General features: G+C 40.0%; 1 protein-coding gene across 1 annotated transcript; it reads right to left on the bottom strand.

The window, feature by feature from the left end:
• Positions 1 to 267: 267 nt before the first annotated feature.
• Positions 268 to 26694, bottom strand: LOC100701846 (E3 ubiquitin-protein ligase RNF19A). The gene is made up of 10 exons (XM_003452127.5): positions 26472 to 26694; positions 12099 to 13097; positions 6888 to 7096; positions 6593 to 6737; positions 6120 to 6282; positions 4863 to 4977; positions 4405 to 4566; positions 3632 to 3845; positions 3396 to 3539; positions 268 to 3021 (listed from the first exon to the last, which is right to left on the bottom strand). Exons 2-10 carry the CDS (start codon positions 12803 to 12805, stop codon positions 2217 to 2219), a joined length of 2664 nt encoding a protein of 887 aa, XP_003452175.2. The 5' UTR covers positions 12806 to 13097; positions 26472 to 26694; the 3' UTR covers positions 268 to 2216.
• Positions 26695 to 27088: the final 394 nt, after the last annotated feature.

The following is a 27088-nucleotide window of genomic DNA, read 5'->3' as shown; positions in this document are numbered from 1 at the left end:
AGCTTATAACAAGTTAAACTGAGAGTTTCAGAAGAGACACTACAGATGGAGTGACATGATGTTTTTGTGTCTTACATACGCTGTAATGATGGTGTTTGCCATACCAAGGCCCAATATAACAGCTAAGGATTATTTTGAACAGTGAATAAAGCAAAACTTCTCTTAACAGTCTAATATTAAAAATATGAAGTTTTAAATGATCATAATAGGTCCACTTTGTGTATTTACAGTAGTTTTATTAACTTAAAAACTGGGAAACCGTAAACATTTCATATATAGTTGTTTTTTTAATTTTTTTGATATGCATTTACACGCATATAGTAAAGCAAATTACCAAACAAATATACAAATACCTTATGCAATTCTGCACAAATTACAAATTATATCTGGCACTAGTGTTCAACTTAGGAGTGAGAAATTGGAATTTGGGTGAAGAATGAGAAACCGAACTAAAGGGGAAGAACAAAACTGTTTTTCTGTAATGCAGGGAAGGAGTGCAGCATGAAGCCGAATCCACCGAACCAAAGTGTTCATTCAGTAACAGACCTGGGTCAGGATACCATTCAATGGTTGAGGTTCACCTGAGCTGACTCGGTGGCCCCCAGTAAAGCAGACCACGGAGCGGTAAACACAGGCTTAAGCAAACACTGAAATAAAGAAGAACTTAACTTCAAGTCTGCTCAGCAGCACCGATTGGCAACACAAACAGGAACTCACAGGACAAATCAATAAGGAAGGTAACCATTAACAAACCTCTGCATCCCCATTAACCTTTGTGCATTGCAAAATATCAATGTCATAAGAAATACAGGTAACAGTGCAGGTGCCTCGGGCCGTTGTACAGCCCTGGTTATTTGCGTAGCATTTGTGAAGCATATACAAAAACAGCAGTCTGTGTGTCTGTATAATTTCGGATCGTATCATTCATCCCTGTGGTTTCAAAAGGATGCACAATACTGCATCTTCAGCTGACAAGTCAAAGGTTTAAGATTTAACAAGAGCCTGAGTGCTGTCTTTGGTAGGCAATTGAAAAGTCTTCATTTACCATATCTACCATAGGATGTTGTGTATGTGAATGAGCATCCTTCCTACACAGTCAGACATTCTGCAATAAGTTGTTGTGGTTGTTGTTTGGAATCTAGAAGACACGGTGGAGATAAACGGAACACAAACAGCTTCTTGAAGGCACCATGAGTTAACAAAGAAAGATATCAAAGCTCTCTCTTACTCAGTGAGGCGAAACCATCAGCCTGAATAAATCACTTTTCAACAGGACAAAAAGTTTCTTTGTACAATTTCACAGAATTGACCAACCCATTGGTTAATGTTATTATAATGACTTTAAGCATTATCTCAACATCTACGGCCTTCCAGAGACCTTTTGTCAAATCAAAAAATAGCCCCCACCCACACCCTCAACATATATCATTACAAACTTTCCACAGAGCAAGTTGAGGCCCAGGCTTCCTGAGTCACCTTAGTGCTAGAACATGCACTCAATTAGGCTACAGGTCTCAAATCGTTTCTTAGCGAGCTGCTAAAGAGCCATCAAGCACCATCTCCCACAATGGGACAATAGCTGTGCATGCATCCATTTAAAAACAATCTCAGTTGTTTTTAAGTCAGTTTTAGAGCTAAAATGATTCAGGACATTGAGCCCAGGCCTTTTCATTTCAAACACAGATCCATGACAAAAAACAACCAGTCTAATAATAAATACAGATGAGAACTCTCAGGTTCCCTCTGTTAACTAATACATGTTGGGGAAAATAAAATAAGTTGTATTGCCTTGTCCTTGCTTGGTTAACTTCTCTTATGGTGTTGCATCCAGACAGTAGGGCCAAAATCAAATACTAGCAAACCTGGCACAGTGGTTTTATTTTAGTCTACACAGATAAATCTGACACACCCGAGTCAGTGGGTTGCCTTCTGTTACAGGTGGCCAGTGAGTGACAAAAATGTGTCAGCAGCAGCACAGGGAGAAACATCAGCATTTATAACCTTAAAATTTCTCACGCGGCTGCACTGCAGAAGCCTTTTTTAATACTTCACTCAGTGGCTGCTTTTCAACCGAGGACGTCCAATCCAAAAGTAACATGTCCCCTTTACAAGGGAATAACAGAAAATGCAGGTTGAACCTTAAGCTAGGATTGTTATGTTAGTGGAGGAAAAGGATGTTAAAACAATGTGTGTGCAGCACTTATGGTATTGAGATTTTAAATATCAGTTTGTATACAGGAGTTCTTGGGCTGATGCTGCGTCTGGGCTGGCTGTTGTGGTTGATGATGCTGGGTGTTGTTGTTGGTTTCCTTCAACATCTCTCCGGTGTTACTGTGAGAGTCCGGCTCAGTGGGGCACACCAGGCTGACATTCTCCTCTGCTATGAAGCAGAGAGGGGGGAGCTCTGTGCCGTGACCCAGGGAGGACGTGGTGGAGGTGGGGGAGTTGGGGGTGGCCACAGCACTCTGTCCCTGGGAGGAGGATGAAGAAGTGGGGCAGGTCTCCAGGCGGTCGTTCTCCACTTCAGGCAGGGGGCTGACTGTGGCAAAGCGCGTGTGGTAGTCACCACCGCTGGAGCCGTGGCTACATGAGGTCTTCATGCTCTCCAGGTCGGAGCAGCTGAACTCAGAGAAGTGGCTGGAGTGGGAGTCGGCCACTGATGGCAGGCTGCCGCTCAGCGAAGGAGAGTCGAACTCTGAGGAGTTGGTGCTGCGCTGCTCCAGCAGCTGAGCATCCATGTCCTCCCGTGTCTCATTGATCTTTGTGCCTCCTCCCCCTTTCTTCCGCAGCTTGCCTTTGCTCTTCTTGCCCCCCGAGCTGGAGGAGGAGGAGCAGGAGGCCTCTTTGGCCCACTTAGTGGAGGTTCCTTTGCCCTCTGCAGAGGTGCAGCCGTTAGAGGGACAGGTCCAGCCGCAGCGACCGACGTGGCTGCCGTCATCAATGCTGCTGCTGCCACTGTGATGGCGTAGTTTGCCAGGTTTGGATTCAATGTCAACCTGCACCTCCATACTGTTCCCATCTCTGGAAGAAGAGAGGACACAGGAAACATGAGAGAGTGATGTTGCATGTAGTTTGTGTTTAGCACATTCAGCATCAGAGAGCTGTTATTCATAACACATAATGACTATAGATCCTAGATGACCATTTTATCTTTGAATAGCACTAGCCTAATTTTTTACCAACTAGTAGAATAGGCTAGAAATTAGGCTAGGTTCAAAACATGATAAGCAATAATACTAAATAAACAATAATACAGGTGTACAATAATACAGGTATTATTCACTAATCCACTGCATCTGTTTCATACTATGAAGCTACACAGAACTGGATTAAACATGCTAATGAACAGAAGACCATGCTTTCTCTAAAGACTTATTCAAACCTATGATGCTCACCTGTCAAGAGGCATGTAGGCATTAAGAATGGATCCAGCCATTGCTTTGGTGCTAGCATTGTCACTGACTGTTCCCAGGCTCACTGTGCCAGACTCGCCACTAAGACTGCAGCGCTCCTTCTGCACATCAGCCTGCACCTCCAGCCTGACAACAGAGAGAGAGAAAATAAGACAGTGACAATGCAGGAGAGCACATTGAAGTCACAACCACATTTAAATATTGCAGCACACATTTACCTGTTCAGATAATTGACCATGGCGCTGCCAGACAGGCTGCCGGTGATGCTGGCTCCAGCCAGGGCCATGGTGGAGGCAGTCTCACTCAGGTTATCCCTAATGGCCCCCAGACGGTCCATGTGGCTGCCGCTTGCACTCAGGCTGCCTGTCAACCCACCTACACTCCCTTCACCTATACTGGGGTTGTTTCTGGTGTCTGCGACTGATGTAGTATCTACACAGAACATGAAACAAAACAAAACAATATATCATCGTGGAATTTAAAAACAAAACAAAACATATCAAACATATCAGTTTGTTCATCCGTCTGTTCTTTGCATATCTTGTTGACAGGTGTTCACAGAAGATTCTCTTCAGTCTTAGCTTATGTATTATAAGTGCAGTGCCAAGTATGAGGATGTGGCTCTGTATCTGGGTGAAGGGGAAGTCAGGCACATTTGTATGGCTCTCTTTAACTTAAACCATCACAAGTTAGGGTCCAACCCTAACCCTTACCTAAAACTAGCATTTTAATCCTCAAACACACCTTTGAAGTGTGAAAAGAGGAAAAATGTAAAATGAAAGTATACTGCCAAGTACACTTTTCAAAGCAACTGTAGGCCTGGAAAAGTGAAGAGGCAGAGGAAGAACAGTTTACTGTGGAAGGAAAGAGTACTTGCCATGAGTGAAGCAAGCAAAAGATCCTATTTACAAATAGTGTCGATTGGCATAACACGCCCTCTTGGTTTTGGGTGGTGGGGTAGTTCAGATCGGGACTAGAAATCGAACCTTACCAGCGGCAGCTGCCCCGCTCCCAACGTTCATGTCATTCTCATCATCAAACTCTATGCGAACTCCCTTCCCGTTCCCAGCGGAGACACCACACCCACCACTACGGCACAGAGAGATGGGTACCACGCCGTACACATATGCAAGCATGATAGGAACTCCAATGCCTAAGAGGTGAAAGAGTCGAGAGACATAGAGACACCAGGGTCAAATAAGGTCAGAGCACAAAAAAACCCCCCAAAAACATAACAGACCATCCCTCTTTGATCTTTCCCATGTTTACAAAATAGCTAATGAGAAATGATGAGTGAAAATAAACTTTTGTATAATCTGAACTTGAACATTAAACAGAAGAAATTCCTAATTCCAACAAAGTCAAAAACAGGCACAGCATGTTATTAAAGATCTCCAGAGAGAAGAGAACTAGAGAGTTAGGAGGATGAAGGTTAGAGCACAGACTGACCGACAGTGACTGCAGCCACTACTGGAGACACGATGACAGACAGAGTCACCCCACCAGCGATCACCAGGTTCCTCTTGTGGTTGGAAATATCTTTGCCTTCGTAGCGGTTATGGATCTGAGAAAGAAAAGTGGCACAAATGTGAGAGACATTTAGAGGAGTGTGAACGTATGAGCTGAGTCCTCAAAGGCACCACTGAAAAAGTATGATTAACAGTGTTGTTGTGGAGCAGATTTCTACAATAAAAATAAAAATGCTTATTGTTTGCCTCTTACCTTTTGGTTGCTCCTCAGAAATTATTTTAGAGGCACTGGTCATGTAAAGCAATACTGCGACAACTTTACTGAGCTACTGTTGCATGAGACAGAACTGTCTGCCCATCTGTCTTTTGGTGTAAATTTTTACTACCATCAACTTCCTCTTTAAAAAACCACAAATGAGACAACTCTCTGATGAATGCAGTTTCTTTAGGTTGGCTGACATTTTCTTTGTTGCATTCTTTTCTTTTGCACTGCCCGCATCTCATAGCAGAAACAATACAAATGTTGTAGTTCTAGTGGCAAAAAGCCCCTACATAACACCTGGGAGAATGGTTCAAAGATATCTATATTGACTTTGGAGCTTGTGCAGTGTAAGTGATTCATGTTCAGATGTTTCGTGTGTGTTGTGATCACTTCTGAATGTGCTCTGGATGTTTGCAGAGAAGAAAAGTCAGTTGGCTCAAGATTCTTGTTGGCAGGCTTTCGTGGGGAATTTTGGAGACCAACTGGTTTCATTTTATTGTAATGTGAAGTTCTTATTCTAAACAGATCCTGACTTGTGAGTAACACAAAACAAGTGCACATATACACAGACACACAGGTTAGTAACACATGACTGTTGCTGGCTCGGATCAACTCCAGAGTCTGGGAAAATGAGATGACTGAGCGTACATTGGCCGGTCAGTAGAACTAGCTGGTTACTGATTGTTGCAGTGATTGTTTCTGGCTACTCGCCATGTTTACTTTGATTGCTGACAGCAGTGACATGAATAAAGTTATGCAACAAGCATGTGGACATTCTGAAAGGATTAACGGGTACATGCAACACTAAGAATGAATTATGACTTTATAATACTAATAATCTACATAGAGACACTAATAATAATAATAACCAATAATGACCCAATAATAAACGAAATCCGTGTAGTAAAAACTATGAGCAGGAAAATTGAAATATATTCCAAACTACTGTGTAGGTATGTGTGCGCAAGGCCTTACCTTCCTTCCCACATATACAGGAATACCAATAATCATGGCAGGGATAGCTATGCCTGCAATGAGTGCAATGCCAACAGGGGCACCCACGAGTGTTCCCAGTTGCCAAAGAATCTTCTTCTTTCTGCTCCACGGCTTCTTTCCCCAGAAAGTACAGCCTGATGGACTGAGAGAGGTAAAGACGAGCAGAAACAGTGAGAAACGTTCACAGGAAGAACAAGCACTGGATAGCCTTCTAATCTCAGGTACCAATCTGGAAACAAAAGTTAACCAGCAAATAAACAGTGGAACAACTACTAGCTATGTGCTGTAGTTATAAGGTGTCACATGACCAACAGGTTTTCATCACAGCAAGATCTTTTTTTAAAAAAAAAATTGCTAAATTCTTAAAATACTTGTAGCAAAACCGTTGGTCCAACAGCATGTACTTTATGTCTATTAGTATATACTGTATATGTATGTGTTAAGATGCTTACCTCAGGTAGTGCAAGTCTGAGATCTCTTTCATGCAGAGCCAACAGAACTCGCAGCCACAGACAGCGCACGTCATGTGGTTACAGCTGCCATCATTCATCTTGATGATGTAAGCAGCACAGCGTGGACACGGCTTGATGTCATCAGCTAGAAGTAACAACAGAGTAATATTTACAACAGTGAAATGTGGGTTAGGGAATGCTCATTGAGGACTGATGATCAGTGTTGTCTTCTTTTGTTTTGTTTTTTTCCCTTCTCCTAGTAAGCATGTTGTGTAAAATCGTTAAGTCAGCCTACCTGCAGCTCCACTCTCTTGACTGTAGTTGAGGGAGGATGAGCGCACCGTTCTGAGGCGGAGGCTCTGGGCTCTTTGCTGGCGCGCTGCGTCACAGGTCTGGTTGGGATGCCACAGCTGCTTACAATGGTAACAGAACTCTGTACCGCAGCCCTCCCTCCCACAGGTGAGCTTCGGACAGCTGGCACACCCAAAGGCAATAACTGCATACCTGCCAGGGGACGCACAAAAAAAGTCATAAGGCAAAACACTACACCACGGTGCCCGCAAAGAATCTGAATTTAAGTCATATGCAAAGTCTATACATGCCAAATGTTGAAGCTTCTGGTTCTAGAAGGATTTTACTATGAAGGAAAACAACTGCATCATACAGAAGCAGCAAAATGTTTCTAACCAGAATTTTAGACAAAAATTAAAGTGATGAAAATGAAGATGCTGAAAATTAAGCTGACATTTGAGAAAAGGTCATGTAGAACGGTGTTCATTTTTTTAACTTGAACTCTGCAGCAGGAAGTCCTATGATGGCTTTACAAAAAAAAAAAAAAAAAATTATGTTCCTGTATCTACTCCATCATCTCACAAGTACATTTTTCTGAGAGGAATTATACTTTAGCCATCTTCAATAACTCTCTTGAATATCTGTGACTGTTTGGTTGCCTTACAACAGTTTTTGCCACTCCCAAAGAAAGCCAAGATTGTAATAAAAATATTTTAACCATTTTTCTTAAATTGATATTTCATTTACTCATACAGTTTTAAACAGCCAGATATAAAACAGAAAAACACTTCTATTGACTAACTGAAGTAGTTACCTCCAGGGCTAAAAACAAGAAACTAGGTGCCAAAAAACTGCAGTTTATCCAATAAAAACTTAAGTCTAGGTCAAAAAGTGAATCAACGCCCATAACTTGAAATGTCCCACTACAGGCGGCTGGATACGATGTCTCACCTCCGCTAACTACACCTTATGCTGTTTGTGTTTCTTGCAATAATATGGCCTGCTGTGAGGTACAGACCACCCAAGAAGCTGCTAGTAAAGAAAGGGAGGAAAAAACAAACAAACAAACAAAAAAACGCCAACATTATGAGATAAATTTAGGAAAAGTCTAATAGGTCCCCTTTTGGCTGGATGGAGTATCTTATGTAGCTCAGGCAGTGTTACTGTATAAAATCTGGGCCAGAATTTATAGCTGTTGTCTGCCTTATCTGGTTTCTTTACTAACTTTTTCTCCAACAATGCATGTCAGACACAGTAACAGCGGAAGTGAAATAATGCATGTTTTAACACAACAGTCTTGAGCCCTTGCAAAGAGACAACAGTAAAAACTAAGAACGTAAAAAGCTTAAAGATGACAGCTGCAAAATACCAGCTAGCCAATTTCTTGGGGAAACCCAAGAGTGTGTGACATGGTTATATCCGAGCGTAGCAGAAGTCTCCCAGACCCTCTGGGACTGACCCAAGGATCAAGTTTCAATCACAGAGCCACAGAGAGCCTGGGAGACTTCCTCTACTGGGGATCGGTGTACTCTGTTGAGAACTGTGTTTACAATGCAGACGGTGAGGAATCACAGCAACATGCAGGTCTCATTTAAAATGATATGCACTTAGCACTATTCAGCCTAAGTACTGTAGAGATAGCAGAGCAAATGGCCTCAAACTCACTGTAATGCAACTATTCTCACCAATCTTGAGACTGCTAAATCAGCCACAGGAACAACATGAAAAGTTGCATTCACTTAAACATTATCAAAATCAATGGATCTGTTAAGCTTTCTACATCACCACTTCTTCTGAAAATGCAGAAGCAGTGTCCATAACCTCTAACCTGCAGGAGGGAAAAAGGCCAGACCATAGAAAAGCAGCAGGAAAAGGGGAACATGAAAATGGATGGAAACTGGAGATTCCTCTGAACCAAAATGAGGGGGAAAATATCTAAGCCTCATAAATATCTAAGCCTACAAGAATGACACATTTCTTTTCTACATGGAGAAAAAAATGAATAAGTGGCTAATGACAATAAAACAGCCAAATTCAAAGACCTTTTGTGATCACACACTACACCACAGAGGTAATAGCCAAGCAACCAGATGGCCACTATAAGCTGTAAAGTCATCTGCATAAAGGTTGCAGCTTCAACTGATAAATGTCATTCTGATTTGATTTATAATTTCCCTCCCATTGGTCTTCTGTTCTGAAAGGAAAGAAAGAATAAACTTTGTTCTACAGACTGAAAGGAACATTAGCTGAAGACACAGATGATGACAGTAAAACACCAACAATAGCAAATAAGTCACACACTAATGTAAAACGGATATCTATATGGCAAATGCTATACGATATTACATGTCCAGCTGTACATATTTCTAAGCAGGAAAATTACTCCAAGATTAAAGCCTATTTGCATCTTGTGCTACCTTATCTGAGGTGAATGGAAAAAACAATTTAAAAAAAGAACAAAAACAAAAACAAAAACAAAAACAAACGCGTCATGCCACCTTTAACTCTTACATTGAAACTGGTATTATGGCCAAGTTTACAAAACAGGACATCCAAAGGGAGAAAACACACATACCAAGCTTTGAAGGTTACTTGGGATTCAGAACAAAGTACAAACAGTACTTTAAGAAAGTCTGAAGGGATGAATTCTTTTTCTTTTCTTTTTTTTCAGACCTCAAACAATTCCTGGAAGAAAAGGAAATGGCTGAGAGAGAGCAAGAGTCTTTCACCATGATACAGAGAAACCTGCTTATGGAAAATGATTTTCCTAAATAGGTGAGTAGTTAAAACAACTTGTGTTGCGTTGCTTCTTAATATACAAAAAGGGGAAAAATGAACTGTATTTCAAAATTCCACGTCACATGTTTGGAGTTGGAAATTAACATTTCAGCCATTTTTCCATAAATGTCAAATATGAACTGTCTGCAGTTAAGAAATTGTAGATAGATGTCCACTCAGAACCATATTAATGAGCTGTTGATTTGATCTGTCAGTGAGTGAGAGTCACTGACCCTGCAGGGCCTCTACAAAGTGACAACACAGTGAGGGAGGGGGGGGGGGGGGGGAAGCAGGCCAATGAGCCGTCACTCAGGAAGAGAGGATTAAACAGGGAAAACAGTCCAGCACCACTGGATTACTGGAGAAGGGACAAGGAGCGAGTCACAGAGATAGAGCTGAAGTAAATGTGTTCAGACAGAAAGACGGGGTTAATAATGACTGACCAGAGTAAATCAAAATGAACGGAGTATTAAATACAAAATGAGTCAAGTCAATGATCAGTTTCCACCATAACATCTTAATTAACAGAATATCCTCTTGATGAAAATGATTTACTGCCAGAGAGGACCACAGTAGTGCAGCATTCAGCATACCGTTTTATTAAAATCTCTCCATTTATGAAATAGTATTTATTTCCTGGAAGTTATTTTTATTTAATTCCTTCATTGCCAGATATATGTATTCAAATAATCAAAAAATTCAATGCTCCTGTACACTTGAAAAGGACTGATTAAGATTATGCTGACACAATCCTATACAAAATCTGACTTACCTTTTTTGGCCCAATTTGTAAATTTTCTTGGACACCTTTAATTTAGGTGTTTTTTTTATATTAATCTAGAGTTTCCCAATCACTCTTTACCCTTGTCTGTGAATCTGGATTTATAACATTAAAAAAAAATCTTGCTATGTTACACTCTCCTTCACCTACATTTTCCTCACTTCTAGTAGTAGTAGCAATCCACTCTGTGAGATAATATGACATAAGAATTTCTAAACAAGAAAATAAGGGCTCCAAAAAGTATAGCATCTCTTCCTCCAAGGCCCAAGTGTTTTGTTTTAATTTTTTATTATCTTTTATTTGTTTTTGTTTTTTTTATCTATTCCCATATGAATATACTGATGGAGGTCAGGATTCCTGATCGTGCTTCAGTAAGAAAACTTTGTTATGTTTGTGGTGTGATGCACATGTAATAGTTATGTTGCAAACTGTTTGGATGTGCTTGGAAAAACAAAGACTATTTTATTGCACTGACATCTTGCTTTGCCAGGTAACTGCAGTGCTCAGCACACCTGACCCTAAGGACAAAAATTCAAACGGTGTCTGACTCTAGCTTGTTGGTCTGGTCAACCACTGGTGTACTTGAGTCTAACAGGCTCCCCTCAATACTGACCTCATTCATAGAGTCCTCTACAAACCCTAGCATTAGAGCTAATAGGTGGATTTTTCCGTTTCTCTTCAGCTAGCCGAATAACGATTAACCACTCACTGCTTAAGCAACAGCGTGAAAACGGACAGTATATCACCTGCTTTTTAACACGACAAAAGTGTACCCCTTGTACTGCTTTTTTAGTTTTAGCTTCCTTGTTTTCTACCGAGTTACCAGTTCTGTACTGACACAATGGCGCTAGACGTGGTCTAAAAACTTTAAATGCTTTTTTCATAAATCCAGCTTCACAGACAGTGTTAAATCTATGACAGTGTAAATTAGCCTTAGTATATGTGGTGTTTCACGTGCACTTTAAGCAGTATCCACACAGGAAGTGACTTGATGACCAGAGACCACAGAAAGTGAACGACATTCTGTGACTTCAAGCAACTATGCTTGAGGCGGGACCCAAAATAAGCTTTCTCAATCTCAAGGTGAGCAACTTGGGTGACATGAAAAAAGAATGACAAACAGCAGATTGACAAATGACCTGTTAGCAAATACACCAAAAGGTTAAAACAAAAGGTCAGTCATGTTTGCCGAGCAAATGACTTGCAGTGTGGATGAAGCTTTAGACACTATGAAAAAAGTTAATATTCCAACTATTCCAATATTTATTTGATGATTATTCAGTTCTTAATTTTTGGATTGGATTTGGATACCTTTTTTTATTTTTTAAAAAGTAGAACTATTTACCATTTAGGTTTGACAGCATCATGTTTAACTTCACCCACACAGACACACACACCCTCCCCCCCCCATGAGCAAGCAGTGAACTGAGACGCAGCCATTTTTAAAGCGGAAACTGCACAACTAGCTTGTTGATAAATTTAAGTAATGTCCAATTAGAAACAAGTCTCACACTCAGCAGCTGACTTGGGAACACACAAACACACACACACACACACACACACACACACGACATTTTTTTGTCTTCATTGAGGGTGGTAACAAACTTTGAATTTCCGTGGTCCACTAAATCCCAAGTATTTTAATTAACTACTTACCCACAGTCTGGTGCAGGACACCAGCGGCAGTCTGGGTCAGCCACCAGCCACCTCCTCAGCATGAATTCCTCATATTTCTCCATCAGTGCGTGGTCTCCCAGGATCATACGGATGTCGTGTGGGTTGAAGCGCTCTGAACACTCAGGGCAGCTAATGTTGACACGGGACTCTGAGATTTCAATACGTAGGTACTGGCGCAGGCAATCAATGCAGGAGCGGTGGTGACAGGTCATGATGTCAGGGAAACTCTCCCTGGAGTGACGCAGAAGGCACAGCGGGCACTCCAGTAGCTCTGCCCCAACCCCACCCCCTACCTTGGAGGATGAGGAGGTAGAGGAACAAGGCCCCGAGGCAGATGAGGTGGAGGCAGCAGCAGCAGACGAGGCAGCTCCGGTCCCAGCCACAGCGAAGAAGGCAGAGTTCTTATCATTACACATCTCAGAGTGGATACTCTCAATACTGGCAATGCCATCCACCCCTCCTAGCCCTCCGGGTCCAGAATGCTGCAGGTCTCGGGACCGTTGGCGCCCTGATTTAGACTCTCGTCCTCGCCGCCTAAAAAGCGAGGCTAGGGAGAGACGCCTCTTTTTGGGGGCCTTCTTCACGGAGGGCAGAGAGATGGAGGAAGCAGTGGACTGCAGGTCCCGATCAGAACCCATTACCCCACCACTTCCGCGCCCCAGCTGCTGGTGCTTTTGCAAGCTCATCTCTACGGCGGGAGGGGAGGGATGCGCCAGTGGGGAGCCAGGGTTGGGTAGCCTGTCTCTCACATGGGCAGAAAGGTCTGGGATTTGGATGGGGCTTGGAGAGGGTGTAAGGTGGTGGACGGGGGAGGGAGAGGGGAGGGGATGGCGGGCCACGGTGGGGCGGTAGGGCTCCAGAGGGCCCTTCTGTGTTTAAGACATGATGGCTTCTCCTGATCAACCTCGTGGTCACATCTAATAGCCGGATTTTGGCGGAGGGGTAGGGCCAACTGGTGTGAAACCGATGCAACAGAACCTAGAGAAAGCAAAAACAACACAGTATACTATAGGTTAGAAAGGATAAAGAGTCAAAGGATAAACAGTCTTGCTGGATGTTTAGTTCAAATTCTAAGAATTGAAAATATTTTTAATACCATTTAACTTCCTCTAAAATCTGCTCTTTTGAGCTGTAGTATTCCTGTACAGCTGCTACCTGTAGACATTTTGCTTAGTCAGTATAACAGCTGCTAAAGTGTAGTTTTTCATAGCATACTCTAAGCAATATGTTACTCTCATAATTGTTGAAATACAAAGGGTCACTTTAGCCAACACAAAGATGGTTCTCTCATTATAAAAAGTAATGACTCATGTGACCTCTGAGTGCGTTTATGCTTCTAGTCATTTAGCTGGCTTCTGACCTAATCTAATAGATGTTTTGTCGACTTAAAGGACCCATTATGGTCACTACAGTAGTCATGTCACTCACAGTGACAACAGTGATCACCATAACCATTTATACGAGGGCATGGGTATCTGAAAGCAGTATTATCCAAAACAGCAGGTGTTACCACTCAGCCAAACCTCCACATCAGGAGTAAAAGCAGCACAGACATCTCAAGTTTTTCAGTTTTCTTCAGAAAGTCCACTTATTTAAAACTTTGTATCTAGGAATCATTGAGTTTTTCACTGATGTAGCATTGAAATGGGGGCAAAAAAACTGACACAATCACAAAGTCATATTTCCAAATTAGCTGCAGCAGCCAGAGCGTGGCTTGGCCAGTGGCTGTGACATCACTTTTGGCGCATAGTGCAGTTTATGAGGGCGAGAATGGCAAGTATAATAGGCCTTAAGAATTTGGTATGTTTAGAAGGTGTGAGCGAAACAGCCAAAAGAGAGGGTGACAGAGAGACATTATGCAAAGAGATGCTAAGGCAAAAGAAGCTGCAACCAAAATGAGCTTTTTGGGAGTTGGGATTAGGTTTTGATATAACGTGCACTTGCTTGACGTTGCCTCGATAAATGTACAAAAGAATAAAAGAAAGAAGCTGTATGGTTTCTAGTTGTTGAATAACAGATGTAAGTGAAAGCATGTTTCCTCATTTGTAATGCTACACACAGCTGTAATCAACTGTAATTATGCAAGCAGTTTCCTTTTTCAACAGCCAACAATATAAGCCTTCTGTTTAACTGTTCAAAAGAGGGTCGCCATTAAACTGTGCATTCGTACAGCTTGTGGAGAAATAAATGTCCTGATTTATAATTAACATCTTAAATTGCTAGAAAAAAAAGTGTCTATTTTGAGAGATTTATCCAGAGAGAAGCTGGAAAAATGTTCAAGGAGAGAAAATGCATGTCATATGTTTTGAGTAGTAGGGCCAAACTTCATAAAAACTGTAAGATAAGCGAGAAAAGGGCAACCATTATAAATTGCATAGGTGCAATTTTTTTACCCGATAGTTTTGTATCGCAGTTTAAAACAGCAGAACACCAGTTATCCATACTGACTCTGCGTGTGTTATGCCATGTGTTTCTGGGAGTGTTGATGACAAAGATAGAGAAAGGATGTCTGTTATTTTCAGAGAGTGTTGCTACGGAGCTACAAATTGCTTGCTGTGTGTCGATCCCTGAATGTGTATTTGTTTATCTGTGTCTTTGGTTACACCTTGGCGATGAACTATGCAGAGGAATGGAAACACATGCAGAGTATTGCCAGGGGATATACACACACCCCTAAAACTACCCACAGACAGTAGTTGTGTAGAAAGAATTTAAACAGTAGAGAGGCCTGCTAAGTATGTTTTCTCACCCATTGTATCCATGTGCATACTTCATAAGAGCTGAAACTATAGTACACAAATCTCTACCACCATCACTACACCCCAACATCAAAAGCAGCACTCAGTACTATGCACAACAGCTGCACAGCTGCAACCAAACCACTGGCACTACCAGCACCAACATCTTGCTCCACTCAAACATAAGCCGTTCATTCTCCCCACAATTTCATCCTTTTTATCTCCTCCCTGTTCCACAAGTCTGACTCCTCTAGCTGTGAGTTAGGACAGAAAACAGGAAATCTAGATGTGGCAGGCAGGACTGGCTGTGTATTTTTTTGTAAGAGGAAGTGTAGGGCAGTGACACATCAGTTAGAAATAAATGGGACTGGATGAAAATTTGTTTCATTTCTCTCAACTTGGTAAGACACACATATATATGTTATGCTAAGTATATTGCTTCACTACATGCTGGAGACTAAGTAAAACTTTGCGGTGTTTCAACTAATGTATAAAAAGCCCAGTAGCCAATGAGGTAAAAGATGACCTCACACCAGAATTTATTTAAAGACAAAAGGCATAACTGTAAATTAGCCTACTGTTCCTGTTTTTACACCTGAAAATCTTAAAGAGTTTAGAAAGTTATTAAAGAACCAGACAAATGTTAGGAATTAGAACCATTTTACCTCTTTAGCCGATATCCAAACATTTCTGTCTATTAATAAAAGGTAGGCTAAACCATTTAGTTCTTTTAAATATGGTTTCAATTTATTTACAAAGTTAAATCATATTTGCTGTCACATATGTGCACATAACATTCTTTTCACACTGGGGCACAGATCAACTTCACCATGTCTCCTACCTGTGCACAGAATATCAAGATTTGCTATTCTCTCACACATATGGAATTAGCATTATAGCAACACAGTTCTACTATAGCAGCTCTTAGCTTAAACATCAGCTGGCTGCAACCCTGCTTTCTACCACTGTAAGACCAATGAAAGACTGTTAAAACAGTTACATACGCAGTGACTCTAAAATATGTTGCAAACAACAAACTCCCATACTACTACTGCTACATGTAGGTGCACTGTATTGCGAGCAGAAATAAAAGCAGAAAGAAATGAGGGTACAGTCAGTGTGAAGTGCACTGGATGACAGAGGCTAATAACTTTCATTCATCCATGAAAAGGAAAATGTAGGGCAGGTGCTTTATCCTGACCTTGGTGTCTGTCACAAAGCTACCACTGCATCTAAATCAGCCAAGGAGTGAATTATTGGGCTTATCGCTGCTGAGCAGATAGCTGTGTGTGCATGTGTGTGATGAGAGGACTGATGATGTAGCTAGACTTGCCCAGCAGTCTCATCTCAAGACCCTGGGTAAGACACTCACAAAAATCAAACGCCTATGTCAGCTTCTTGGCTGCAAACTGTGGTCAGCAGTTAAAGCATTTCTCTGTGTGTCAGTTTAAATACATTAACACAGTCCACACTACCAATGAATCTCATCTCCCAAAAAGAGAGCCGTTTTGTTTTTTAATTTATGTTGCAAACTAAATTTATGTGCACTTTCATTTCAGCGTATTTTTAGTCTGAGGGTTTTTTACATTTATTTATTAACAAGCTGGCTTCTCTCCACCCCAGAGAAACAAACAAAGTAAAAATAAAGCAAAAGCCTATTTAATATAATTTCATCCATGAATTTCAGATAATATCAGAAAAAATAGCTCCGATTATTTTCCACCATTTCCTCTCTCACATGGTCCGTCTTGAATGTATCTGCAATGCTGAAAATACTCTGTGTGGTTTAGGTGAGGGACCTCCTGATAGAGCATGGAGGACGAAGCACATATGACACCCACTCACCAGCAGTGAACACACAGAATACTGGCTGTGCTGTTCACACATCAGTGGAATTCAGCATCACACCGACTTCTGCAGCGAGCCTGCTCAGTAATGACTTAGACCATTTGCATTCTCATAGGCTCAGAACAGACATCTATTCTCTATCAGTTCAAGCTCACCAACTTCTCAATTTGCTGTTATTTGTCCTCTGTTCTCAGATTGTTGTTGATGTATGTTTGGTTGTTGGTCTTTAATCTCTATTTTATGTTTCATTACTTTCTGTGTGTGTGTGAGTGTGTGTGTGTTCCATCCATACAATGAAACACACCCATGTGTGGGATGTTTTACTGCGAAATCTAGGAGAGATGGAGAAAAGAACTGATGCAGAAAAATATGGAGCAATCCTTAGTCCAGGCCATTTCTATTATAGATATGTATGGGAATCAAAAACTTGTAGAGAACCAGTTCCCAGTAGTTCAGTTCCTTGGAATTGTTAGTCTGCTTGCCAATCCGCTTATTGATTTCACTTGCACTACAATCATCTGATTTCAGTTTGTGTGCTGGAGGAAAATAGTGGCGCAGTCTACAGTGTGGACTTGGACAATACTTTTATTTATATTAAGGATGGGATGGTTGAGATATGTGCAATGGTAAAGTGCAAAATGCATTCAGGACAGAAACAACTGCATTATGCTGCTAACAGAACTTGGGCTCTTTGCAAGGCTCCACACAGACAGCATGCTAACACTTAAGCTAGTTAAGTACCCAGAGTGATTTTTAAACCTAAGTGTATGATGAACTCAGCCCTGCAGCCAGACCCTGAACACAAGAAACAAAAAGCAGGGAGACTCCCACCTTGTTTGTTGACAGCAGTTCAAATTGGGAAAATCTAACTTTGCTACACAAGGAGATTCCTTCCAATTGGATCACTTCCTCCCACCTCACTACACAACTTAATTCTGATTGGATCTAGTCTATCCAGAACATTTTCATCTTGGCTTTTCTTTTTTTTTTTGACAAAAGTGTCAGTACATTTCATTATAGGTTTTTGACTTTGTGCATTATTTTTTTATGTAGTTATCTTGTTTTCGCAGGTAATTGATAAAAACTACTAGGCAAAAAAATTAAAACTGATTCTTACATCTTCACAAGCTCACTGCATGCCTTTTGTCAATTTTCCTCAGTTCTCAGTTTTCCACACAGGTTCTGCAGCCTTGAACCTTTCTCGGACTTAAGTAAAACAGATTTATAAACTATATTTAAACACAGTGGGGATAAAGGTTATTCACACCCCATGTAATGCAGAAAAAAAGGTATGGAAAGAGAGAATTTAGTCTTAAGCTCATCACAAATGCATTTTATGTGATCTACAAATAAAAACCTAACTTGCAAACAAATATATCTTCCACAAACAAATGCTAAACAAAGTGGACACCTGAGCCTTTACATGTCCTGAATCTGGACATAGCCAGCAAGGGAAGCTCTGACTGTAAAACCAAGACATTGCATACTTGCATTTATGTACTGTGATCACAAGATAAGCACACTCAGACATATGTGCTGCTTTAGCCTCCTTTAGGACTCCTATCAGGAACAAAATCTACAAAACTATTATTAAGATTATTAAAACTAGAAGCTCATCAAGAAAGTGTTGAAGTTACAGCACAAAGGGCCATTTTCACCATAGACCTTTGTAGAACCAATTTTGTTTTTTCAGCAACAACAAGAGTTGCTCCCTGTTGGTACTTCTGCACTGGTTCTACTTTAAAGACTCAGAAGCATTCAGACAACATTCACAAAGACAAATTATCTTGTTCACACTAACATAGTGAACGAACCGAGCTGGTTTCTGCTTATAACATTAGTTGTTACAATCATTATCATTTAGTTTGTTAAAATTTAACTTTATTGTTACACCTGTTAGCAACAAAACACAATACAAAGGCAATGTGAGTTAACTAGAAAAATCTTTTAGGTAATGTATTGTCGACATCCCTTATTAGGAGCATGAAAGGATGTAAATTGTGAATAACGGACACTTTGGACGAAGGCACAAGTGCAAAAAAAAAGTGGCAGCACATAGAAAGATGAGGGCTGGTGGATGTACCACAGATTTCTCTGGTGACTGAGTTTATTTGGCATTCCAGAGTGAGAGAGAGACAGAGACAAAGGGAGAGAGAGACCAGATCCAGTATTGACCTCAACTGACCTGTTGCAGCCTGGGAGAGTATTCCTCACACTAAATACATGCTGAGAACCATGGGTACAATAAACTCAACAACAGCACAGATTTCCTGTGGCAGTGATTCATGTTTTCCCATATACTTAAAATCTCTTACATGTATGTGCACAAATATCCTGATACAGTCACCCAAAAGGCATTAACAAGAATCTATTACATATCTAGGCATTGTTTAATGTACCTAAAAAGTTCACTAAAAAGTGTGTTAAAGTTCCTTTCATGCTTGAGAGATTTAACCATCTCCAGACATATGACTTTGATGACAGTTCCATGTAATCATCATTATTTCACAGACATAGTGTCTCATCGTGTACCATATGATTTAAGAATTTCCAAATTGTTTGCACATACTTCAATGACTAAACTCCACATATTTAAGATTTATAAGACGGGTGCGGCATTTGCTTATATTTGTAACCTCTAACCTATGCCATAAAAGAATGACATTGAATTCTTGATATGAAAAGAACAAACATCACAAGATACATACACAACTAAACAATGACAAAATATTTGAAAGTTCCCAATGTGTTTTCTTTTTCCTCCTGCGATGTTGACATTCTGGTTAAACATAAGCTCACTCAGAATGAGTGAAAGGAAAATTATGAAGGGCAAACCTCTTCATGTTCAAGCATTGAGGCCATGGAGGTTAAAGCACCTTCTTTTGATGCAACACAAAGGACAGGGCAACCCTGTGTGCACTAGGGCTGCCACAAACGATTATTTTGATAGTCGACTAGTCACTGATTATTTTTGCGATTAGTCGACTAATCAGATCATGCATCCACTGGACATACAACGTACAGCTTATTGCACCAGCATGCATCTGCTCTTATATAACTATCATTAGCTTACAGCTTTAAGTGTTTAACGTATGTGCTAACTAAAAAATAAAGACAAGATGATAGTTTATTAAATTTTAATGAAATTTGCAGATTGTTTCGGTGAAGTTTAATAAACTCAGCCGTCTGCTCCTTGCTATCTAAAATATAACAGGTCACCGGAGTATATTCTCGAGCATCTCACACTTCTAATCAGTTGTCTGCTTGACGTTTATTCAGCTGTGTAAAAACTATATCTTTAATCTCAGACAAACAGATTTACTTAGGAACAAATAAAATACTGAAAAAAGCCAAACAATAACATTTTTAAGTTATCCAAGTGACTTATATATCATGTTTAACCTGAGTAGCGAAAGACGGCAGGGGGTTTGAAAACGATTTGCCGGGATTCCGGTGTTCTCACCGGCTCTAGCGAGCTTTGAACCCCGACTAGCTATCGAGCTGGTGGGTAACAGACGTCTCCGAAAACATCGGAGCGCTTTTGAAAATATGTGGTGTCTTCATGAACTGAGCAGATATTTGAGGTTTACACAGCTACATTCTCCCCTGAAAATATGTTAAACGTTTATTTTGTGACACAGAAAGAATAATAAGAGTAATATTAAAACTAACTAGCTGCCGCCATTGTTGGAAACTGAGCAGGGCCGCGCTATGAATTCTGGGACACAGCTTCTTCTTCTTCGGGGTTTAACGGCAGCTGGCATCCTTGTACATGCAGTGCTGCCATCTTCTGTTTCAGTCCGTTATTACACTCTTAAATCCTACTACTTATTCCTGCGTCTTTTGGGATCTTACAAAGCTTCAAACGACGCGTCGACTATCAAATTAGTCGTCGACGATTTTGATAGTCGACGTAATCGTGACTAGTCGACTAATCGTGGCAGCCCTAGTGTGCACTGCAGAAGAATGCTAATCATTCCACATCTGGGATTCTCTAAACTTGACCCGTTGAAGTTAACTAGTGAAATGGTTTTTTTTATATAACTGACAAGCAGGGTGTGAAGGACTAATATGAGAGGGCAAGGAAAACCACACACAAAAAGTATGTGGACTCACTGATTGGCACACGGTATACTGAGAATTGTAGATAAACAAAGAGACAGAAATATACATACGAGACAAGTGAAGACAGAAGATTTAAAGATGAATGGATGAAAAGGTATATTGACAGATAGCTATGTCAACTAGCAGTGATGACAGGAAAGAAACGGACATCACACAGCTGAGCCAGTGTAGTCAGTCAGTCAGTCTCACTGCAGCTGCATTCCTGGCCTGCCGGTCTCGTGTGTAATGTTGCCTCTATGCACATTCCTGGGCTTCTATGGGGTTGGGGACAGTCAATGCAGAACTAAGAGTTCCACTGCATCATTAACAGACACCGAGCAACATCCTGGCAGACAAGCTGAGCCACTATTGAGTGATGTGGGATGAAAGTCAAATAGAGTTCCACCTTTTACACCACAGTGTGGAGCAAGCTGAAGTCTGGAGGTGTGTGTATTGAGCTGGTAGATTTAACTGTACTAATGTGAACAGAGAAGACATTTAAAACATGCCAGCATGATTATTTGACTATCTTTCTATGTAGCAGAAAATTATATGCAAGATTGTATGTAATATACGCCTCCTAAAAAGACAAAGGAAAAAGAAGACTTTTGAGGTGTACAACATCAAAAACTCAATGGATTGTGTTCAGATTGTGACTAAGCAATACAAAGAATTAAAACAGTGCAAAGAACAATCACAACAGCAGTGTGAACAGAGAAGGCATTGTTTAATGTACAAAGAGAGGCTAGCAGGCAGACAGGGAGAAGAAAGGGAAAAGTTTCCAACCCCAACAAAGCCAGTACAGTCTCCAGCTGCCTGCCTATTCCCCCCACCCCCAGCCCCCAAACCTCTCAGACGTCCCTCAAAAGGAGGGGAGCAGGATGAGGTAAGCATCCTGGCATTTCTGCTCAGCTGAGAGAGCTAACAGCTCAGGAAGAGGGTGTGAAATGGAGAGAAATGAATGAGTAAATTGCAAGTATGCAGCACAAAAGAATCCAAAATTACAGTGGAAGTAGGGAAATAGTTCTATTATACTGTGCAGGGTGAAAATAATCCTTTAAAATCTATGCCAGAGAGGTGCAAGAAAAACCTCTGATATCAGCGACTCCTTTAAAACCATGTAAATCTGTCTTTCACAGCAGTGCAAGAGGTGGCCTACATGTTAATTGTGACTGCACTGCATGCATGTTTAGATCAAAAAGGAATATGAGGAGCATCTAAATATGAGTCGGACTTCAATAACCTCCTTCACTACATTTTCATTTATCATGAATAGCAATCAGCCACTCATAGTTATCAAACACAAATGTTTACATCAGGCCTGCTGAGTAATAGATTACTCAATATGTTAAAGTAATGTGCCGGAGGAACGAGTAGAAGCACTACTCAAAATATAGATATTGCAGTATTTACTGTCCCCCAAAATTATCAGTTTCCGTAGCTCTTTGCCATAACAAAGGATTATGGGTATGTAACCATTGCACTCATGCTTACATGCACTCCAAAACATTGACGTGTCACTGCCTGATAGCAACGATGCTAGGTGTAGGCAGAAAGCTAATTGTCTGAACAGGAAAGAGAAAGAAAATGGAGTTCATTACAAAGAGAAGGAAGGTTTTTTTTTTTTTTTAAATTAAAGATCAAACTAAAGAAGCAAATAAGATTAGTCCACAACATAGCATGTTTCACTTTTTTTGACGCTGCCATATGGTGACAGAAAAGTGCTACAACAGGAGGATAGTGGTTTGCAAGTGTTGTGAAGAATCTACCAATTCCCTACACACAACCATGCAGGGCACTTTAAGAAGATGGTGTAGTAGAGAATCCCTGCATTTTGTGCATGATGAGGTGTAGCATGTGACTGGACAGTATTTTATGGGATTAACAAGAACCGATTATGACTGCCATGTTCACCAAGTGGTTACCAGTATTTCATGTTATGTTATTATTGCAGTTAATGTCCATCTATAAGGCCTGTTATTGGAAAGTGAAACACATTTTAAAATACCGGCTGTTATGAATGAATCTGCTGCTGGTTGTTCAAGTATTAATGTCAGCAAAAACATTTATTTGAAAGAAAGAAAGAAAGAAAGAAAGAAAGAAAGAAAGAAAGAAAGAAGTTATATTTAAGTCCTAAACAGTCCTGCAATACGGAGCGAAGCAATGTTCCAAAAACAAATGTTATTCTCAACCATATAGTGCCTAAAATTGCAATGGTATATTTCTTCAAATCGACCATTCAATGTTTTTTTTTTTTCTACTTCGAATACAAAAAAATCTGAATAATTTAAGTGTTTTATTTTAACCATTTTCTATCCATTGCATACAGAGGTTTTTCACAAATGACTATAATCCCACAGTCTGTCTCTTGAATTCTTACATCAAGCAAGAATTCAAGAGACAAAATAAAACAATTTAAATTAAAAAGTTGCTCTTTTGTACTTATATAAAAAATGTAAAAGCAGTGACTATAAAAACGACTGACCAAGAACAGTCACAGGTATCACAGCAGGTTTATTTAACCTTATTTTCTTTGGTGTGTGGGGAGACGTTGACATGCGGAGTTTAAAACAGTCTTCATTTTGCAGAGGATGACTTTTCAGCTGGTGGAATAAATTCTTGGCAATAGTTTTACAGCATGTTTTGTAAATTACCGCATTTTATTCGACACCCTCCTTGTGAAATCCAAATGACAGCAAGTCTCATTTCCTTGCTCGTCTGAAACTCCGGCCGTCGCCATTTTTTTCCCCTATCTGGTAGTATATAAACATGCATGCTCAATGCATTGGGCCAGGTAGAAAATTTTCCAGTTGGGAGGAGGAAATTAATGGCACATCACGGTGTGTGGGAGAAAACAAAACTCACAGTAAATTAAACACATTCGGCTTAATATTTCCATGGCAATTTAATCTCGATGATTACGATAAAGCCATTTTAACCATCGCAAATGGAAAAACTCCAGATACATCGAGTATATTCAATATATCGCCCAAGACTACTTCAAAGCATTAAAAAAAATGTATGCAGGATCAGATCAGTTGCACAGATATAGGTCGTAATAGAAGCCCTCTAATGCACTGACCAAACCAGACCATCACCTAACCTTGCAGCTGTGTTTACCATTGAGCGGGGGTGGGGGGGTTGTGGGGGTCACGGGGTCCTGACATACACACACAGAAAATAAAGGTCCAGATCATCATGCTGGGCTAATGACCTTTCTTTGGAAGAACACACAGGTCTAGGCAACATGCCGCCAAGTTCATGGTGGCCTCTAACACCCAAACACTGATGACTCCAGGGAGCAGACTCTAGTGCTCATTAAACACAATAAAAGTATTAACCTCAAAATGATCTCATCTGGAGGACCAGTAGAAAGCTTTACCAATGAGCGGCAAAGCAAAGACAATAATTTTCTATGTATATTATGAAATTATATTAAATTTTTTTAACTATATAAATAATTTGTGATTCTCTAAATGCACCACTCAAATGTCTGATTAAAAATTAACGTAACAAAAACAGAAGATAGGAGAGGCAGAAATATATATTTATATTTCTTTATATATGAAATATAACATAAAATGATGTAACTAAAGGAGTAAACAAGCATAAATCAATGAATGAAAATCAATGATGAAAAACAAGATGCTTGATCTCTGCAAATTATATCAAAGAAGCATCCCACATAAGATGGATAATGCAAAACGTGGGCTAAATGATTAACATAACACACACAAACCAGAAGCACAAGGGCATCCAATTTAAAGGACCTAGTTCTTGATACAAGCTCTACTTTTCACAGTTTGATTATCTTTGGAGTCATTTATCTGGCAGGTATGCCAACAATATGATACCAACAGTAGGCGGCAGTGGGCAGTGAAGCTGTCATAAAACAAAAATGATTCGCCTCTCAACAGAGCAACTTCCACTATCAATAATGTGATCAGTGCTATCCTAGACCAAGAAATACTTGTGAAATTTGAAGATGTACTTTTTTTGGAACACTTTGAAACATCTCTTACAATTTTTTTTTGTTTTAATTTAGAGATATTATCAAACTCTCAAGGTGTACATGTTCAACTTTATCTCTAATTCTTCTGATTTGACTATTGTGTTTCCCCATAGTTTGTTTGCTTTGTGGCGACAGCTGTAATGCTATGAGTGGGTGAGGTCCTAGGATCTGAACTGTCATCAACTTCAAGTTGCAGATTTTTCAGTTTGACTTTGAGAATTCTTGGTTTAACATCTTTCCATCTTCAAGTTTAGACAGTTTAGCCAATTGGCAGAAAGATTTTATTACACTTAAATTTACACAGTAAAAAGTTTTGTAATTACCACTTCACCTGTTTTTTCCCCTCAAACACAGAGCTGAACTGATGAAATGGGGAACAGAAGAGTAAAGAAAAAATGACCTTTTTTTCATTTTGTACTAAATCAATGAAGCTGTTCCAAACGTGCATATATTTCAAAGCACACATAGATGTCATAACACATAACAAAATAATGCTGTGGAGTGAAATATGTTTTGGATGGCTCCTAGGTGTTTCTCTCAATAATCCCTCATAATTTTTGTATAGTGTCACCAGTCCAAATCAGCAGTGACTGAGTATGTGCAATGTATTAAGCAAATGATGTTAACTATCAAAACAGATAACAGTTGGGGGAAGTGGGACATTAAATTTTTAGTACATACAATGAATACATTTACTACAACATCATAGCTCACAGTGGCATATTAAATAAACTGGAATAGCAAATTAAGAAATGCTTAGGACTAGGGAAAGCAAATGAGCAAAAAAGGTTTTTATTTTACTTGTATAGGTGAGAGCCCAACATACCAACTTATAAGATTTAGTTTGATGCTACCAAGGTCTACCTAGCGACAGTTATTTTCTCTTTCTGCTACTACTACTGAAAAGTGCTTTAATCGCTTACTAATTCACAGCCTCCGTAAAGTAGTATGTTTAGCTGTCAGTGCCTAAGAGCTGATTGTTGTACATGTACACTGCACCATTTCATATTTATGTTTACCTGGAGTTACTAAAAACGAACGAACTTCTGAAAAGACTCGAATACTAAAAGCAATACAAAATCTAAAGCCTTATACAATCGTTGAGAACCATTAAGCACCTAAAAATTTATCTCTGACACAGATCTGTGGTTTACATTTTAGTAAACTCTCTCTGTGACGGGCAAAACCTGAGAAAACTCTGAAACCACGATTTTTATCTTCGTACTTGACGTCGGTTAAAGGAAGTCCAGCGCCTTTAATGGGCTAAACAGAAAGTATTGCAATCGTATAGTTCTTGGTAGCTATTTTGAGTAAACAAAAAACAAAAACGCAGTGATAATACCACGAGTCGGTGTAACGTACTAAACTTCTCAATGACATCAGAGTCACAGCTCGGTTAGCTGCATTATGCACTGTGTTTAAGGACAGTTTACGTTATTCTTACAATTATCACCATGTCTTACACGTGTCCGAACGTAAAGCAGGGCACGTGATGTTAACAAAACAAAGCTAAGCGCCACAAGAAATTTTCCATAGCTTGTCTAGCTGACGGTTACCAGAAAGCAAGTCAGCTAACTAAGTACCAAACACAGCGAGCAGCAGCAATTGGCTACCAGTTAGCCAGGTTAGCTAGAAACGATGAGAACGTACCGTCTGTTGCTAGTGACACTTGTTCCGGAGACAGCAGGAAAGAAGAAACGCTCTCTTTTTCAGAAAACGTTTCAGTTCTTTAATCCCTGGTCTCACTGCAGAGCCGTCAGTTACTTGCCAACTTATTTTTCCTCTGTCTTCGGTCCCACCTATCCTTTCCGTTTCGAACGACAACAGCTCTTACAGAGCTCGCTCTGTTGTTCACAATTCTCGTTCTGGCTCGGAAATTCAAATCATATCGCGAGATTTTGAGGAAAGCGGGTCCACAGGACCACAGCAATGACTTAAAAAAAATCTTGTATACAGTTATTGGACAAGTGAACATGACTGCATAGGACTAATTGGTTTCTATAACCATGGCTTACTTACTTAATGTTTAACATGGAAATTGGCTACTACTACTCTTAAATTATAATTATTAGCAGTAGTAGTAGTAGTACTATTATTATTATTATTATTATTATTATCATTATTATTATTATTGTACCAGACAGGCCTGAAACATCCAACCATCAAGTAGGATAACTAAGAACGAATAAATACATATATGTATGTGTGCATTTAAAACCCTGTTTTTAGTTTCTTACAGCACATGAAAAATCTTGCAGACAGGTCAG

Source organism: Oreochromis niloticus, linkage group LG11 (assembly GCF_001858045.2).
Source record: "Oreochromis niloticus isolate F11D_XX linkage group LG11, O_niloticus_UMD_NMBU, whole genome shotgun sequence".
NCBI classification, from domain to species: domain Eukaryota; kingdom Metazoa; phylum Chordata; class Actinopteri; order Cichliformes; family Cichlidae; genus Oreochromis; species Oreochromis niloticus.
The sequence above is the reverse complement of the archived record's forward strand: the minus strand, read 5'-3'. Positions and strand labels throughout refer to the sequence as shown.

Excerpts from the sequence above, each read along its gene's own strand:
- LOC100701846 (XM_003452127.5), bottom strand. The coding sequence starts at position 12,805 with ATGAGCTTGCAAAAGCACCAGCAGCTGGGGCGCGGAAGTGGTGGGGTA. Across the intron at positions 4,978-6,119 it reads CTGTATATGTGGGAAGGAAG|ATCCATAACCGCTACGAAGG; the intron begins GTAAGGCCTTGC and ends TTTCTTTCTCAG. Across the intron at positions 4,567-4,862 it reads AGTGGCTGCAGTCACTGTCG|GCATTGGAGTTCCTATCATG; the intron begins GTCAGTCTGTGC and ends TTCACCTCTTAG.